The following is a 17906-nucleotide window of genomic DNA, read 5'->3' on the forward strand; positions in this document are numbered from 1 at the left end:
GAGCATGTGAGGCTTGACATTTGAGCAATGGGCATTGGCCCTTGGGCAATAAGCATGGCAATGTGCCAATGGCCCATGGGCAATAAGCATGGCATTTGGCTTCAAAACTGCCCGCAAACGGCTCCAAAAGGCCTACAAACTGGACGTTGCAAAACGGTCAAAAAGCTGCCAATGGTCATAAACTGCCGAAAAAAGTCACCGGATGGAACGAACGGAACGCACGGGACGGGACGGGTCCGGCCGGACGGAACGAGAGGTTCCGTTCGACGTACGAAAACTACCTTGCTTCCACTGTCTATTCAGAGAAGGCTTCGGACCCTTCTCAAGAGTCATGTATCTACTTGAGTGTCACAGACACAGAGATAGTTTACTGAGGAGATCTGGAGAGAGACAATCCGAGAGACAGATTACCGATTTCTTCACAGCAAACACTGGACAAATAGAGGAGCAGTCACCACTTCAAAGTTCAGCTCATACTTACACCCGCGGTACTCTCATTGACCAAACATTGGAGCTATAGAGATCGAGACGCCCATGATTGAGGAGAGGAGTTTCATAGCATCGACGGAGACTACAACAAAGGATTCGAGCCATACTATCTCGACATCCAGAGTATAGATGAGGATGGATTCATCACCCATGTCTCTCTCTCTCTCTCTCTCTCTTGTATTGGGCACCCGTTGTATCAGTGCCCACACATACCCCACACAGTTCCAGCTAGTAACACTCCTAGATTCAATTTAGTATCTCTTTTTTTTTGTACTCAGACATGGTATCAGATTCACCAGTATGTAACAGATTGGTCTCATAGGTCATTTTGGCGTTTTGAAGACGTTAATATGTCATTTCATTTCATCTCTCTCTCTCTCTCTCTCTCTCTCTCTCTCTCTCTCTCTCTCTCTCTCGGAATTCTTCCTGCGGCGTTAAAAATTCTCTTTTCTTCGACTCCTCTCCCCGATCTCTCTCTTTATTCTGTCATTATATGTGTATTAAATTCTGTTTTGTTTGGTGACAAAAAAAAGCTGATTTTATATCATACTCTCAGCATCCTCTTGTAAAGAAAATGTTTAACTATCTGAAGCCGTTTTCCCTAATTTTGAAGGCACTATTTTTGTTTTGTAAAAAGTGCGATGAGTAAAGTCCTTGAGCATCCATGCTCTTTTTTGAAAGAAAAAGGAACCACAACTGTTTTTACCGCAAAGCAGCTATGTTATATAACTATAGTGTATTGTTGATTGGCTTCTAGAAAATACAGATGCATTGGTTGACAGTTGACTGCTTCTTAATTGGAAGTAGTCTTACTAATGTTTTATAATTGCAGAGAAGCCTGAGGGATATTGCGAATTTGTATGGCTGTTGTGCATCTCTTGAAACTGTTCAAGCGCACCGTCTTAGTCTTACAATGGAAGCACTGTGTTCCAAATGCCTTGAAGCAACAAATTTGTCTGCAGTATTGATTGATGATGGCCTGCATTTGGATAAAATATACTCGTTGGATTGGCATAAGTCCATCTTCCCAAATGTATACAGAGTGTTGCGGATAGAAACTTTAGCAGAAAGTATCATCAATCAGGTAGCATTATAGTTTTGCTTTATGATGTTCTATTATTTTTTGGGTTTTATGCTCACCCTTGATCCATTTCTTGATGTTTGCCTGTGTGCTTGTACAAATATCAAAAGGTGCTTGGTACGTATTATGTTTGTTGGAGCGTTTTAACTGCTTTTATGTTGTGTGTATACAAGAGTTTCTCACCATTAGAAATCTTTGGGTTACTACTTTGAAGAAGGGAGACAAAGAAAAAAGAGAGACAGTGTGTGGGGTCATGGAAACAGGAAGCCCGATTGGGTTGAGGCTCCCTATGAATCTTTGCTTTTTTGGTGTCAAATTCTCTTGTGCATAAATGGATTGGTTTAGGCTGAAGCAGCTGATGGTAGATGTTCCCCTGTATTTCTTCTGGAACCCATTCGTGCATATTGTTGATGTGTGACCAGGGTATCTCCAGTGGTGTAAAATGGACATTCGATGGCTTTCTAGACTGTTTTATGTCAGCCTTAAAGGAATATCCTTTCTCGTCTCAGTTTCTGCTTGTGGCAACTCATACATGAATTTGTACATGTTTTCTTAACTGACAATAACAAGCTCAGGACAAGTTGTTGCCCTCAAGAGCATTGCTGCCTATCGTGGAGGTCTGAACATAGATCCACATGTTTCAAAGTCGCAAGCGGAGGTTGGATTCACGAGATGCGTACAGTGTATGTTTCCATTACGGCTGCTGGCCCTGCAACATCTTATTTGTCTGCAACGCATCCCTAGAAACAAACTTTTCTGACAGTGTTGTATGGTTGCAGCTGGTGCCCCTATCCACATTTATGACAAGAACTTAGTAGATTTTATTTTCTTGTGTGGGCTGGAGGTGGCTACTCAATGTGGTCTTCCAATGCAGATACATACAGGGTAACAATTTTGTCCTCGTTACTTTGTATGGAAAGAAATAGATTGCAATTTTGAAAAAACTAAAAAGCAAACACATCAGTGGGCCTTAAGAGCATATCTTTTGTAGAAAATTGTAATTAGGGAGAAAGTGGACTATCATCTGGATATGCTCTCATAATAAATAGATTCTGTGTAAGCTATTTCTGTGCCATTCAATCAACCTAGACGACAAATACAGATTAGCCACATGTTGATGAAGTTGAGTCATGAAGTGGAGGCTTCCCTTGAGAGTGGATAAAGCTTGTTTGGGAGTATTGAGCATTTTTATGAAGATCGTGGGCGCGAGACTCTAAGTTAACTCACTCAAACAATATGGATGCCACATGGAGCACAGGGAATGGGGCCCCTGCATGGAGGAACGACCGTTCACAAACAGCGAACCTGTTTTCCACAATCTCTTTTTCTGGGAACGTTTCGTAACTTGTCTCCAATGGGGCAACTCACTGACCTGCTACATTGTCAATGTGTAGTGAAAGTGATCTCTATGAAAATAGCCTCTCGAGTCCTGTGATTAAGGTATTATGGAGTCCCAGTCTCTTTTCAAGGTCTAATTAATTTCCTCTGAGTCCTAATTTTTTTTTTCCGAGAAAAAGATCCTTCTATTAGTTAATGAAAACTGCCCATAGGGCTACATCCACCTCTGCAAGAGAGGGCTACAACAAGCATGATGGGGAGACTCTCCCAATGAGAAAACAGCATATATACAATGAGGCTAAATCAAGAGATGGGAGGAGGGAAGAGCCACACATGTGGACAGTAGTGCCATCTGAGCACCCCTTGGACTATGCTGTAGAAAGGCCCAGGGCGCCAGAGTCGAAGGAAAGCCTCGTGGCGCTCCCGCATGCGGTCGGAGCTACCCTGTAGTCCCTCAAGCTGTCCTCTGAGAGTATGGATCAGCTCTAGCCAAAAGTCACGAACAGTCTCTGCTGGTGGCACAGGGCGAGCCTTAAAGATGCGGAAACAGCGGGGCCGCCAGATGAACCAAAGTGTCAGGCCACTGATGAGCTCCCAACACTCCTCTCTCTCACTGCACCACTCCTATGGAGTAAGCTCTGTAGCAGGCTGGAGTGTAGGTCGCCCCCCCTGCATCACTATCATCCTGCTGGTGGAAGATAGCTCAAACTGAAGTGCCGGGCCCGTGAGTGTGGACCAGGCCGCTGCCCCCCAAGTGTACTGTCGAGCTCTTGGACAGAGCAGGCATCAGCCGAAGAACTCATAGCCACACCTGCTGGGCCGAGGGACAGTCCCAAAGACAACGACGCTGACTCTCCACCAACTGGTCACAGGCTGCACTTGCGGCCGAGAGACCACTATGCACAAGCCAACTCCCTACTGCTGTGGCTCTTTGTGCAACCAACCACTGAAACAAAGTGACGCGCCTCGGCTGTCTGGAGTCCCACAGCCTCTGCCAAAAGGCTGCCAAGAACTCGACTGTGAGGCCCTCCTCATGCCAATGACGTGCTGCAGCGGGGCGGGCCTCTCTGTGTGCTGCAAGTATATGACGTCCAAGCCGAACAGTGTACTGAAAGAAGGGGACTCTTGGGCGGTTTGCAGAAGAGAAGGGGTCCCTCCATAGCCACTCACCAGGATCCCACTGTACTCGTGCCAGTGGACAACACTCCCAAGCCCATAGCCTCCAGTGTCCAGTCTCAAGAGGTGCTGGGTCAGGGTCTATGACGCAAGTCCTCCCACAGATGCCCACAACTCGGATCCTCTGGAAACAACACTCTGCTACCTGCGGGGCCTCTACTGCAACTCGCTGTAATCGTCCCCCACCCTGAAGCTCGAAGAACAGGGCTAGGACAGTCTCTGAGCAGGCCCTGACTGAAATGAGAACCTTCAGTCGTGTGAAGGCTCCCATCCACCGGGGTGCTACTAGCTCGAGAGGCGTGAGCCTGAAACCGGCCCGTAGGGCGGTAGGCGTTGGCTTTCACCCGAAATTCTTTACTTTATACACACACACAGAGCACTTTGCAAAGAGAACCTGTAATGGGAATTAACACTTAATCACACACACAGCTCGGAAGCTAGAATGCTCCGAGCAGACGCCGACAACCTGTAGGCCCCAAAATTGGCGCCCCTTTCGGTATTTCTTTATTCTTTAGGAGGGTAAATTACAAGGTAAGGTCCTGGGAATCCTTCACGTGTATCCACCTAGATACCATTTGATTTGGCCAAATTTCGGCAGCATAACAGCCCCAAAACTTGCGCGAAACCAATTCCCCTGTTGGAACTCGCTTGCACTGTCGTATACCCTCTGATTCCTGTCCAAAAACAGTAAATTCAGCACGCTGTATTTACTGGTTTTTGCCCTGTTTTCAGCCCCAAACAGTCCCCTAACTGTCCTTTGCCAGTGGGGCACGATTCCCAATGATCCTGGCGTCCGCACGGCTGAAAAACAGTGAATTTACAGCGCATACACAGCGCTGATTTTGCACCTGTACGGTGAGGTTATGACCCTCACCAGTGCCTGCTTTGGAGCAGCAGTTAGCTACCCCTGTTCCTGCTCAAGGAGGCTCTTGCCTCAGCACAAAAGCATGAACCCACACAACTGTACATCAGTCAAATGAGTAGCCCCCTTGTGGGGCATCACATAACTGCACGTAGGGGAGAGAGAGAGCAGTGTGTAGTGTGCAGGGCATCACTCCTAGCACCACACTGTACATGAGAGGGAAAGAAAGCACTCCATAGCTCTTAACCTGTGACAGGTTGCAAATGAGGCCTCTCCTAGCATAAAAATTAGCGCCCATTTTTCTGCAAGAGGCAAGTGCATGAAAAGTTGACACTTGGCGCATTTACAAGCATTTTCCCGTTTCGGGTTCGCCGCTTAAAAATATCCTGACCGGTTGCCCAGTTGACTTCGCGGCATAGTTGTAAAATGTTCCCCTAGTCATACCGGAGGTAATGACGCGAACACATTTCACGGCCCAAAATAGCAGTTTCCTAAATTTTAGGAGATGCTTCCGTTGGGCTCCCATTGGTCTTCTGACCATCTATCCTCATTGGAGCTGCATCCAAAAGTGCAATGTGGCCCAACTGTCGGATACTTTTTGTTGGTAGTCCCACCTTGACTTTACGCCTTAATTGAGTTCACTTCCTAGTATCCACCAACTTGCTAAGTGCGACGGGGGGACCTATATGATCTTGCTCTGAGCCTAGACATCCTCTTACCATACGAATTCGAGTGCCGACCACTTCCCGTCTGCGGGTGAATCTACCGTTCACATTGGCCATACAATGTCCGACCGTTTGCTACTTCAAAAAGAGGGTCTCAAAACAAATAAAATAAACCCCATTGGAAAAAAACCAACAACCAAGGTTAGCAGTTGCCACATCTTTGTGACATGGTTAATAACTGCCACGTCCTCGTGACAGAGCCACTCAGCTGGAACTGACTCTGAGATTTCCTGACACATGCTCTGCACCCCTCTCATGCCTTGTAGCTGGAAACCCTGCACCTCCTCTGACAAACCTGTGAACTCTAGCCAGTCACCTAGAGAGCGCGCTGGACCTGCTGCCATGGGACCCCAAGAAACATGAGGCCGACTCCCAACCAAGTGGCCTCTCTGAGTGCTAACCATGGGGTTCCAGACGAGGGGCTGCCGTAGGTGCTCCTCCGTGCACGTTGGCTTTCTCTGCTCTAGGCCACGCCGTAAGAGCTCCCAAGATCGAAGCAAACTCACAGCGAAGCGGTCCTCCAGTCTCCTGCTCAAACCAAGGTTGTGAGGTACGTAGTATTCGGTACGTGTTCGGTACGTACTGTACGTTGTACCGTATGGATTGGGCCATAAGGTACGTAAAATTCGTAGTATATTTTTTAAAAGCTAAAAATACAAAGAATTTCAAATTTATATACAACCTATCTAGTTTAAAAACACTGCACAATACTTAAACATAGCGACAACTTTCAAAAAACACTTAAAATCGCCCCACAAGTTAAGTAACCGCTAGATAACTCTGCAACACAATTAACGCACACTTCGAAGTTGAATACAAAACTTACAATCTTTCGCGAGGTCAGGACTCTAGAGTGCCTCCTTGCAGACTCCAAACACAAAGAGAGGGAGGGAGGGAGGGAGAAAGAACCTTATCGGTGGCGGCAAATCCTTCCTTGGTCTCTGTGCAGACACTGTGCAGAGACTCTGTTCTACTCTCTGATTCTCTGTTGTGATAATAACCAGTATAGGATAGGTGGACTTATTAAAGGCCTCGCCCACCTAATCCGACCACTGGGAATAGGCACCGTTGGCGATTATTTTTTTTTCTAGAGTTTTTTTTTTTTTTTTTGGTGGGTACGTACGGAATCGTACGGTGCGTACGGATATCGTACAGACGTACCGTACGGTACGGAACCATACCGTACGTACGTACGGAAACAACCTTGGCTCAAACCAACTCGGCGCAACTCTGTAAAGATCCATCTGGTCGAAGGTTGCCAAGGGCCTCCTGACTGAGGCACCCTGGCACAAAGCCTCTGCAGCAAGAACTCCTTCCAGGGCTCCTCGCCTGGAAGAAGTCCTCTGACGACGAACTTCCCAAGAAGGGCTCTGCTCTGCTATGCTGGATCAATGATCCCAATCCCTCCCTGAGAACAAGGAAGTGTGATGACCGACCAAGCCATCTTGGCTCGGGCAATCTGAGTGTCACGACCTGACGAAAGGAAGTTCCCGATCAGCCTCTCTACCTGGCTGATACAAGAACTCGAGAAGATCCAGCAAGAAGTGATGTACCACATAGTCGCCAACAACACCTGGTTGGCAACTACTACTCTACCAGCCAGCGAAAGTCGTGCTGAGCTCCAATGTAACAGCTTTCTCCTGATGGACAGGAGAAGAGGAGCAATCTGCTGCTCGGGGGACAAGTCCAAACCAACCTGACAACCCAAGTACCGAATTGCAGTCCCTGGGGGAATCCACCTGAAACCCTCTCCTGGCATCCAATCTGGCACATGAGCACTGCCAACCGAGAAAGCCACTGTCTTTCTCCAGTTGATCAGTGCGCCTGATGCACAACAGAAGGTCTCCAAAGCCTGCTCACATCTGCGTAGATTGGCCTCCTGGCCCTCTAAGTACAAGCCTGAGTCGTCGGCAAACTCAACGTCCAGAAGCTCATCTCCCCGAATAGGGAGTGCTAAGCCCCTCAGACCAACCTGCTGTGACACCAAAAATCTGCTCATCGCCTCCGCATAGAACAGAAAGAGAAAGGGGGCAAGAGGACAACCTTGTCTGACCGATCGTGTGAGCATGAAGCGCTCACCTCTACCTCCTGCCAAAAGCACCTGACTGTGAGCCTGTCTGTACAAAGCTGACACCCCTCTGATCCAAGCATCTGAGAAGCCCATCCTGCGTAGAGTGCCCTCTAGAAAGTCCCAGTCAACTCTGTCGTATGTCTTCTCAAAATCGAGAAGAAGAATCACAAGGTCCTCCCCACGGAGCCGTGCCAGGGCAGAAGCCTCCCAGAAAGTGAAGATGTTGTCAAGGATACTGCGTTCCTTGACAAAACCTGTCTGAGTCCCATGTATAAGGCTCTCCAAAAGTGGCTGAATCCTCAAACTCAGAGGCTTGGCAAGAATTCTGTAGGCTGAGTTGAGGATGGTGATGGGGCGCCACTGTCGAATCTCATCCAAGGAGCCACCCTCCTTTGGAATGAGGTAAATGAGGCCCTCACTCATGCTATCCGGCATCACTCCTGTGTGCAGAATGTACTGAAAGGCACTACAAAGATCTGGGCCAAGCAGGTCCCAGTACTCCAAGAAGAAGCTGGGAGTCAGCCCATCCTCACCTGGACAGCTACCACGAGGGAGGGCCCTAAGAGCCGTGTGCAGCTCCTCAAGCTGAAGAGGCATCTCTAGCCTCTGGCGCATCTCCTCAGTCACAAGACAAGGCATCTGTGCCCAAACCTGCTCCCTGCATGTATCCTGCCGCTCTGACTGGGGCTCAGTCGACAGTAACTCACGGTTAAAGTCAGTAGCAACTGCACGCATATCCTCGGGCTCACAAACAACTGACCCATCGGGTCTCCTTAACTGATTGACCTTGGCATGCGAGTGCCGAGGTCCCACTGTCTCAAAAAAAGCACCTGTCACTTTGTCACCCACCTGAGTCCAATGAGATGCCTGTCGGTGAAAGGCAAACTCATGACGGCTCTCCTCTGTGCAAGCAAGCTCCTGTCGAGCCTGCTGTAACTGCTCCTCCAACCATGGACTGTCTCGATGTTGCTCTTGCATCCTCTATAGTGAAGCAATGCCTCGTCTGAGACGCTGCTCCTCCTCTCTCGCTGCAGCCCGTCGAGCCAGAGACTCCTGGAGAAAAAAGTGGCTAAGCTGAGGTAGGCCTAAGGCCACTCTGTCTGCAGGTAGAGCCTGGCTGTCCATACCCTCTGTCCAGAGAGCCTCTACCCTCTCTCTGAGTGCTGAGTCCAACAAGACCCGCTCTGGGATGCGAAGCATCGTGCTCCCACTCCTCTGCCTGTCTGCCACTGTGAGGATCACTGGTGCATGGTCCGAGAAGGATGTCCCTGCCAGGATGCCCACTGATCCCCCCAAGTCACTGAAGTGGTCACTAGTGTAGAAGCGATCTATCCGCGATAGATTCACTCCTCCCACTCTGCGGTCCGATCTAGAGAAGGCAAGACTCGCTGGAGGCCTCACAAAGCCAGAGTGCTGCCATGTATCCGAGACCCTCAAAGTCATACACAACCTCTCCCAAGCTGCTAACTCGACTCCATGCACAGTAGCATGGCTGCCTCCAATCCTGTCAGAAGGGTCCTCCAACATGTTGAAGTCCCCTCCTACACACCAATGGTCAGCCTGTGGCAAAGACTCAACAATCTGTGACCAAAACTCTGCACGAGCACTCGCCACATTGAGCGCATAGATGTCAGGAAGCCCACAAGGCCACCCTGAACCTGCATAGTAATCCACTGAACCCTGCCTGACACAATAATCCCTCTGCCCACAATGGCCTGCTGCAATGAGTCCGCAATAGTCATACATACCCCACCCTGGATGCCTCCAGGTCCAAAAGCAGCTGACCAAAAGGTATCATATCGTCCACGCAAAATTTGACCACATCGCCGAATTCGGCTCTCAGACAAATGGTGCTCCTGAAGCATAAGGAGATCAATCTCTCCTCCCACAAGGCAACGTTGAAGCTCTTGACGCAATCGGCCCTGCTGTCGCTGAAACTGTGGCCCACCTAGTCCCTTCACGTTCCACGAGACGATCCTCATGGGGAGTGAGAGAGAACAGATGCTGTCGCAGCAGCAAGACGGGCTATCTTCGAGGTTGGCTTGGATGGGGAGTAATCCGCATCCGAGCGTCCTCTAGATAGGCGAGACTGCAGTGAGTGCCTAGCCCAAGCCCAAGCAGAGCGAGCCGTGCGTAAAGCAACCTCCTTTGTCCAGGAGTCCTCATGAATGTATACATAGCAAGGCAAACACTGCGTATCAGCAAAAAAGTACACCACAATGTGCCTACATCCTGCTGAGTCTGGGGGTGTCACCGCAAACTTGGCCAGTGGCCACAAAGTATGCAGCAAATCTGTAACTCCAAGTTCGCCCATGTGGTGAGAGAACTCGAGAACCTGTGTATGCAACCATCCCACCACTGAGTCGAGGGACCACTCTGTCTCGGCCCTACCACAGAGGGGGAAGGAGAAACCAACTGCTGAGTCCAAGGCCTCTGTCTCCCTAGCGGCGAGGAACAAAGCATGGACCCTGAAGCAGGCTGCCTCGTGGTCTGTTGCGGAATCGCCGAGAAAGCGAGTGAACCCGTAGTCGAAGAAATCCTAGCGGCGTCGGAGGTCAATGCTCGTCAGACCACGAGGGATAGCTACAAGGGAAGATGTCTGAATCTGCAGAGGGGGCCGCAAGAAGGACCGACTCTCTCTCGCTAGGCGACTCGTGGCAAAGGCGCTGCCAAGAGATCTCCTAGCCGCCGGCGAGGGACCAATCTCCTGAGTCGACTGTGGAACTAGAGCAGGAGGGGGGGGAGAAGGAGCTGGGGGGGGGGGGGGGGGGGGGGGGGGGGGGGGGGGGGGGGGGGGGGGGGGGGGGGGGGGGGGGGTGGGGCGCGGAGAGTAGAGGGGGGCGACAGAGAGGGGAGTGGACGGGAGCAAAGGGCGGGGGGGAGGATGAGAAGGAGGAGGGGAACTCAGAAGGGGGGCGGCTGGCGAGGGTGAAGCGGAGGTGGAGGATGGCGTAGAGGGCTCCTCCTGCTCAAGAGGACCAAAGCGGTTCCCCGTGGGAACCCACTGTTGCTGAGTAGGCACATGAGGGCCACTCTGAGTGCCAGGCTGTCGCTGTGGCCCCTGGCGTCGACGGCCACGGGCCTGCTGCCACCCCTCCTCCGCTAGAGCCCCAGGCTCGGAGGGTGGCTCTGAATCGGTGTGCTGTGCCGCTGGCTGTGGCTGCGGCCCAGCCTTGGTAGGCTGGAGCTCAGGCTGAGGTGCAGGTCGTGGCCTCTTCCGTGGACAGGCCTTCGCTAGGTGGCCCATCTGTCTGCAAATGAAGCATTGGTTCGGGAGGCCCGAGTACTCCACACTCTGTCTAAACCAACCCCCACTCACCCGAGGCAAAAGGATGACCTTCGGGAGCGTGTGGGTATCTCTGACCAAAACTCGAACTGAGGGGATGCCAGGCGCCTTGGCAGCTACTGATGCTGCCGTACGAGGTGTCTCCAGGACAGTCCCGATGGCGGAGCCAATCCTGGAAAGAAGTGGTAGGTACTCCCTCCGTAAACCCGGAAAGCAGACTGAGATGGGGATGTCTGCCTCCTCTACTAGCACATCCGAAGTCAGGTCAAAACCATGTCGCCACTGTCGAAAGTGGGCGCGTGATGCTCGGATGGCCAGTGGACTCATAGCTATGACCTTGGCAGCAGTAGCGAGCTCTGTGTTTACCTCTCTGAGTCCTAAATTGTCAAGCCACAATGTGCTAATGAGGGAGGACTACTTTCCTTCGGCATGGTGGATGCACCATCATTCATACTAGGTAAAATGTCAAATCTGTTTATGTGAATGGCCAATGCAAGCTTCTGGAACTTCAGTCTTGCCTTCTTTATTAATCTGAGATCGGAAGTCTTCATCGAGTTGCAATCATCTGGCAAACAGGTTGCATGACGATGTTTACCGGTTTAACCATCTAGTAGAAGAATTTTTTTGGACATTGCCTAATGGCCATATGGCCTATGAGAAAGAAATGCATATCTCATCATCATGGTGTGGGACCAGGTCAGCAAATACATGTAAAGAGGCAGGTTGAGGCACAGAGTAGGGCCAGAGGCTGAGACAGGCAGCTAACAGTTGACTATGGTATACCAAAGGGAAAATAGAGGGCCGAGGATGGCAGGGAGCAGTCTTCAACAGACCTTCAGATGAGACTTAGCCTATGCACAAATTTGAGGCACCTCCATCATAGGTGCTTCCGTGGTGCAGCATTTTGGTCGGGGAAATGTCAGATAGTGCAGGAATGGAATGCTGCACAAACGGAAAACGAGAGAGAGAGAGAGAGAGAGAGAGAGAGAGAGAGAGAGAGAGAGAGAGAGAGAGAGAGAAGAGAGAGAGAGTTTTCATGTCTATTGAAGGCCGAAGTCGACCTATGAGACAAATCAAATATACATGTGTGTGCCCTGCATTTATTGGAAAAGTACACAAACACAAGGCAACAAAATGTGGTCCTATGGTAGGGGGGGAGGGGATGATCCATAGGAGGCTAGGATACAGGATACATGGCATATGAGGGGAGGAGGGGGGGGGGGGGGGGGGGGGGGTTGGAGCTCTATCTCTAGGGGATACGTGTGCACATCTATATGCTCAAGGAAGTACAATCGTGAAGTGCATTAAGCTGACTATCTCCATCCTATGTCAAAGTGGGCGTGTAAGATACATGGGTGGGTGTGGTGTAAGAAGCTCGCATATGATCGCTTCTGGGTCTGCCAGCATCTGAGTGAATCTCTCTTCGGCTGCCTGGTGGTGGCGAGTCTGGATCTCTTGGATCTTTATGTGATGGAGTCTTAGAGCTTTGTATCCTAGAGCTCAGGGGCGTCTCCTAGCCTTGACCATCTCAGCCTGCTGGAGGGTGATCCCTCTGTGTGTGTGATGGGTGGTGGTGTGTGTGTGAGAGCGAGACAGTGAAATCCTGAGCACGACCTTCAATTTTGTGCGTGCCCTTCAGCCCTGCGCGCGACTTTCAGCCCTGCACGCCGTCTTCTGCAGCTTCCGCGTGTTCTGCTCCTGCTACGTTAGCTGCCCTTGCCACCTGCAACAGTTCACTAGTCTGCGCGCCCTCTGCACCTGTTGTACAGACAGCACCTTTGCGTCAGATTTCTGGTTTTTTATGGCTCGGGTTTTCCACAGTGTTCGTTTGCAGATGTATGCCCTCTGCTTATGAGGTCTCTGTACATAGTTTAAAATAAACAAATCAAAGTAAAGTCCTTTGTAGTGTACATTCCGACTTGTTTTCTCTTCGGCCGTGGCTGCTGAATGTCAGAGTTCCCGTGTGTTTTTAAGCGTCGGAAAGCTATGGATAACTCTTCGGAGACTGCCTCTGAAATCAAAAGTTATCTGTACAAAGACTCCGAAGAGGCCCGGAAAGCTTGGAATGTTCAGGCACATGCTCTCGAGGTGCGTATTCGAGTGCAGGATCTTATGGATCCGGTAGCGCAATATGCCATGAATGCGGTCATCTTGTTTTTCCCGAGCAAATTCCCACTGCAGAGGATGTCGGATAATGGGTTGATTTCCTTCTCAAACGTCAGGCTGTCTGTGGCATTTATTTTGGTGCTCGTGGTTTTATTGGCAGACACGGAAGCTAGAAACCTTTTGATGAGATGTCTCCCCTCTTTTTTGGTACGCATCACAAATGCCCGGTGTGGGTGGAAATTGTTGATTTCCCTCGCACATCGAGACATTTCCTACCGCTGTTGGCTGCACAACTTGGTAAGGTGATTTGCCTCCCGAAATTGGATGCAAACATTGCATTCTTTGGGATACTAACAAGCAAACCCTTGAAGGAATTATGGTTGATTCACGGGACCCATGGGTGGGCAAGCATCCTTTAAAACTCAAATGGGGCAAATTTGTGAATTCCTATTTCCTATGTGGTAAATCTGGTCACATGCAATCTGAATGTCCAAAGCGAGTTTTACAGCCCCCTCTCTCGAGAGTTCCTTCGTCTACCCCTGTCCCAATAGGCAAATCTACGGGTGAAGCTAAGCAGAATGGAGTCTCTACTGCAAAGGTGGTTCCAAATGTGGAGAAAGGGAAAAACAAGAATCTTCAGTCTGCTGATCTTGGGAATGGGAACGTTGTGAAAGGCAAAAATGTTATGTTGGGTCAAGTGATGTTAACTCATGGGTGGTGCCAAAAAAGACAGTGAAAATTCGTACTTTACTATCCTCCCGTAATTATGTTCCTCCTGTTAACGCTAATAAGAATGTATCTTTCAAGAAACTTCCATGTAATGACAATCGCACGTTGATTGATGCATGGGAAAAAGCGATGCATTCTTACAAAGATGTACTTTGGGTGAGGCTTCCACCCCTCATGTAAATTCTGTGGACACATTTCCTGATTTAACTCAGTAGATGGGTTCTGGTATGGATGTGGTGGATGGAGATGTGCCTATGGGCACCTCGACTTGATCCCTGTGTTTTTTGCCTTTTGTATATATGATTCCTGGTGCACAGTCGCATTAAATGTATCTCATACAATGTGCGTGGGTTATGTAACCTTGATAAATGGTGATTGACTTGGCACTATGTACATACATGTAGGGCAGACATAGTTGTTTTGCAAGAACATAATCAGCATGAGTTTGCTGGTCAATGTTTCTTATTTTGCCGGTTATCGGATCGCGTATGCTGGTTTGCAAGATTATTCAGGTTCATTGATGCTGGTTCGTCATGAGCTTCAACGTGTTCTATTGTATAATGATCCGCATGGCCGCTGGATGGTGGTTCGTCATGAGCTTCAACGTGTTCTATTGTATAATGATCCGCATTGCCGCTGGATGGTGGTACAATGCCTGTTGAATGGTCAGGTATATGAATTTCGAGGCGTTTATGCATATACAGCCTCTGGGCAAAGGGCTGCCTTATGGCGAGACATCTCTTCACTCATGGACTTTGAATGCATTCCTCTGTGGTGATTTTAATAACACCCCTGATATGGATGATAGTACCTGTAACAGACTTGGACACTCCAAGTCAAGAATCAACCACGAGAGCACCAAAATAACCTCTTCTAAACAGTTCACAGTTCACAATAGATTTACACTAGCTCGGTGGAGTTCCGTGCCTAGAGATATAGGCCCCAAAGACTGGCGCCCCTTTCGGTATTTCTTTTTGTATTAATCTCAGTTCAAAAGTAAAGAGTGGTTGGGTCTCACTCTCAGACTTTGCGTCCAGATGCTCGTAGAGTGGGAGCCCAATCCACTTATTTATTTACAAGGTTTCCCAAAAGCAGAGCCCCAAAAGATTAAAATCAAAAGCCCGAAAATAAAGCAAAGGCTCTTTTCTCTCACAAGCTCTCTTGAGCTTATCAAATTAAAGCAAAAACTCTTTCTCTCTCTCTCTCTCTCTGAAATTGCGTAGAAAAAGATCTACCATAAATTGCGCCGCAAAAAGCGGGATTCCGTACAGTTGGCAGTTTCCTCGTTTTTTGGGCTGCCACGTCAGCATTTCCAGCCTGCCCAGGGTTAGGGTTTGCATGTTTTAGGGTTAGGGTTTCCAGAATTAGGGTTTCTAAAGACTTTAGGGTTTCTGCATACGGGCAGCCACGTCATCACTTTGTGACATACCCCCCTCTTGAAAGCATTGTAATCGCCCGCGATTACGCTTGCAAAACAGACAGAGGTCATAAACCGTCTTAGCAGACACTGACTGTTAGCACCTAGGTACTAGGAACACACATCTAGCACATGTACCAATCGACAGTCACATCACACGACATCACAGGACATCACTAGACATCACAGGACATCACATACATTCAACATTCATTTGGATCTTAGACCATGATTTTTCGGCAATGTAGCTAGCAATCGCATCTAGATCCAGTCGGGACCTCATCGATGTCCGATTGACTAACCCCTATTGCAACCATGTCTATTCGAGATGAAGTAGACTAAAATGCTGCAGTCATTTCGGCTATCAATTCCTGCACTTAAAAAGAAGTGAAGAACAAATTAGTATCATATTCAGGAATTCCATTTCATAAAGTCATACAGCAGAATACTGTCAGCTCTTAGTATCCCTGAAGCTCAAAGAGACATCAGTGGCTCTAGTATCAAAATTGAGGCATCTGTTGACAAAGGAGTGGAGTAACTCTCCTCTTGTGTATCTCACTGCACAAGATCTCCGGCCAAGTTGAATTCTGGGTTCCATTTGGAGTAGACTATGCTAAACCAAAAGCCTTGAGGTAAAGTTTCACAATCTGAGGAGTATTTGCTAGGTCCTCCTCCTCCATCCACTTCGCATCCAATGCAGGATAGTTCTTGAACTTACCAAGAACCGCCTTCGGACTTTACCTTTATTCTTCGTATCCTTATGTGCCAAAATCTGTTCAGGAACAAGGATCTCCTCGTTTTCTTCCACTTCGGGTTGCTCATCAAGCTCCCCATCATTAGGCACATCACCTTTGAAAGGTTTGAAGAGACTCACATGAAATGCATTGTGAATCCTCCAATGTCAGGCAGTTTCAGTCGGAAGGAGACATCATTTATCTTTTCAGAGATCTGGAAAGGTCCGTTGTATTGCATACTAAGCTTTGGAAAAAGCCTCTCCTTTCCTTTTTTCTTTCTCACGCGTGCCTTCTCAAAACGTAAGAGCACCCAATCATCCTCCTTCAATTTCAAGTCGCGACGATGGCGATCGCTGCCTTTTTTTGTTGTTCTTGAGATTTCTACAAAGCCTCGCGAACCTTGGCAAAAGCCGTATCTAATTCTCGCGTATATTCATCTGCTTCAAAAATCTTGTCTTTCGTGCTTAGGAAGGATGGAACCTTCGCAGCCCTTCAACAATCTCAAATGGCGCCTTCCCCGTCGAAGAGTGTATCGTGTTATTGTAGGTAAATTCCACCAAAGGTAGGTACTTTTCCCATTGAGTCTTCTGATCCGAGATATAAGACTTCAATAAATCTAGAACCACTGAATTGGCAATCTCAGATTGCCCGTCAGTCTGCGGGTGGAACGATGACGAGAACTGCAACCGCGTGCCAATGTTCTCCCAAATTGCCTTCCAAAACAAACTCGTAAATCTGGGTCCCCTGTCGGAGACAATCGTCTCAGGCATGCCATGTAATCTGAAGATCTGGGCCACAAACAGTCTCGCTAAGTGACCCAGCTTGACTGTTTTCTTCACTGCAATGAAATGAGCCTGTTTGCTAAATCTGTCAATAACAGTCCAGATACCATCGTGACCACTCTGTGTTCTCGGGAGATCAAAAATGAAATCCATTGCAATACTTTCCCAGGGGCGGGTGGGTATGGGTAAAGGCTGTAACAATCCCTGTGCTTTATGCCTGTCAAACTTGACCTTGTGGCATACTAAGCAACTGCGCACAAACTCTTCCACATCCTTCTCGAGTCTCGGCCAAAAGAAGTATCTCTCTACCCCTTTCATGGTGGTAGCAATGCCGCGGTGACCCGTAAAAGGTGGACAATGGCATTCAGTCATAACCTTTTCCCTCAACGGCTGTGTAACGCACAACATGGTTTTTTTCATCAAGAAGCCATCCCGAATGGAATATCCGGCTACTGTCTCCCCATCCCTATCCGTGTGAAAACGTCTGCAAAATCTGTATCTGTGGCATACTGGTCGACCATATCCTCGAAGCTCCTATGATGTATCGCGGAAATAGCCAGAACCAACAGCTTCTGAGACAAAGCATCTGCCACCACATTCTTCTGTCCCTGCACATGGACAATCTGGAAGTGAAACTGTGACAAGATGTTCGCCCACCGCATCTGCTTTTCCGAAAGCTGCTTTTGTGACAAGAAGTAGCGCAAACTCTGATGGTCTGTAAAGACAGTAAAATCCGCTCCGAGTAGGTAATGCCGCCACTGAGTAAGAGCATGGATAACCGCCAAAAGCTCTTTCTCATAAATCTGTGCTGTCATTTCCGGCCTTGAGAATAGTCGGCTCTCGTAAGCAATGACATGGCCTTCTTGCATTAAGACCGCACCGAGACTATGGCCACAAGCATCACAATATACTTCAAATGAATTCTGCAAGTCTGGCAAAGTCAAAACTGGTCTTGTAGTCAATTTCTCTTTCAATGTCTGAAAGGCAGTCAGCTCTGTGGGTCCCCACGAGAAAGGGACTCCTTTCTGTGTCAAGATATGCAAAGGGGAAGCAACCTTTGTAAACTTTCGAATGAACCGCTTGTAGTACGGACACAGTCCCAAGAAGCTT

The 17906-nt window shown here is 48.7% G+C and overlaps 1 protein-coding gene across 1 annotated transcript in view; it reads left to right on the plus strand.

Annotated features, from left to right (window-relative positions):
* Window positions 1-17906, plus strand: part of NODGS (nodulin/glutamine synthase-like protein) — a 139257-nt gene that overhangs the window by 22182 nt on the left and 99169 nt on the right. The window contains exons 2-5 of the mRNA XM_086486314.1: window positions 1322-1573; window positions 1993-2060; window positions 2138-2253; window positions 2350-2455. Coding sequence (XP_086342440.1) covers window positions 1322-1573; window positions 1993-2060; window positions 2138-2253; window positions 2350-2455 — 542 coding nt within the window. The remainder of the gene's footprint in view (window positions 1-1321; window positions 1574-1992; window positions 2061-2137; window positions 2254-2349; window positions 2456-17906) is intronic.

The sequence above is a fragment of the Adiantum capillus-veneris genome, chromosome 2 (assembly GCF_014529385.1).
Source record: "Adiantum capillus-veneris isolate H3 chromosome 2, ASM1452938v2, whole genome shotgun sequence".
Taxonomy (NCBI): Eukaryota; Viridiplantae; Streptophyta; class Polypodiopsida; order Polypodiales; family Pteridaceae; genus Adiantum; species Adiantum capillus-veneris.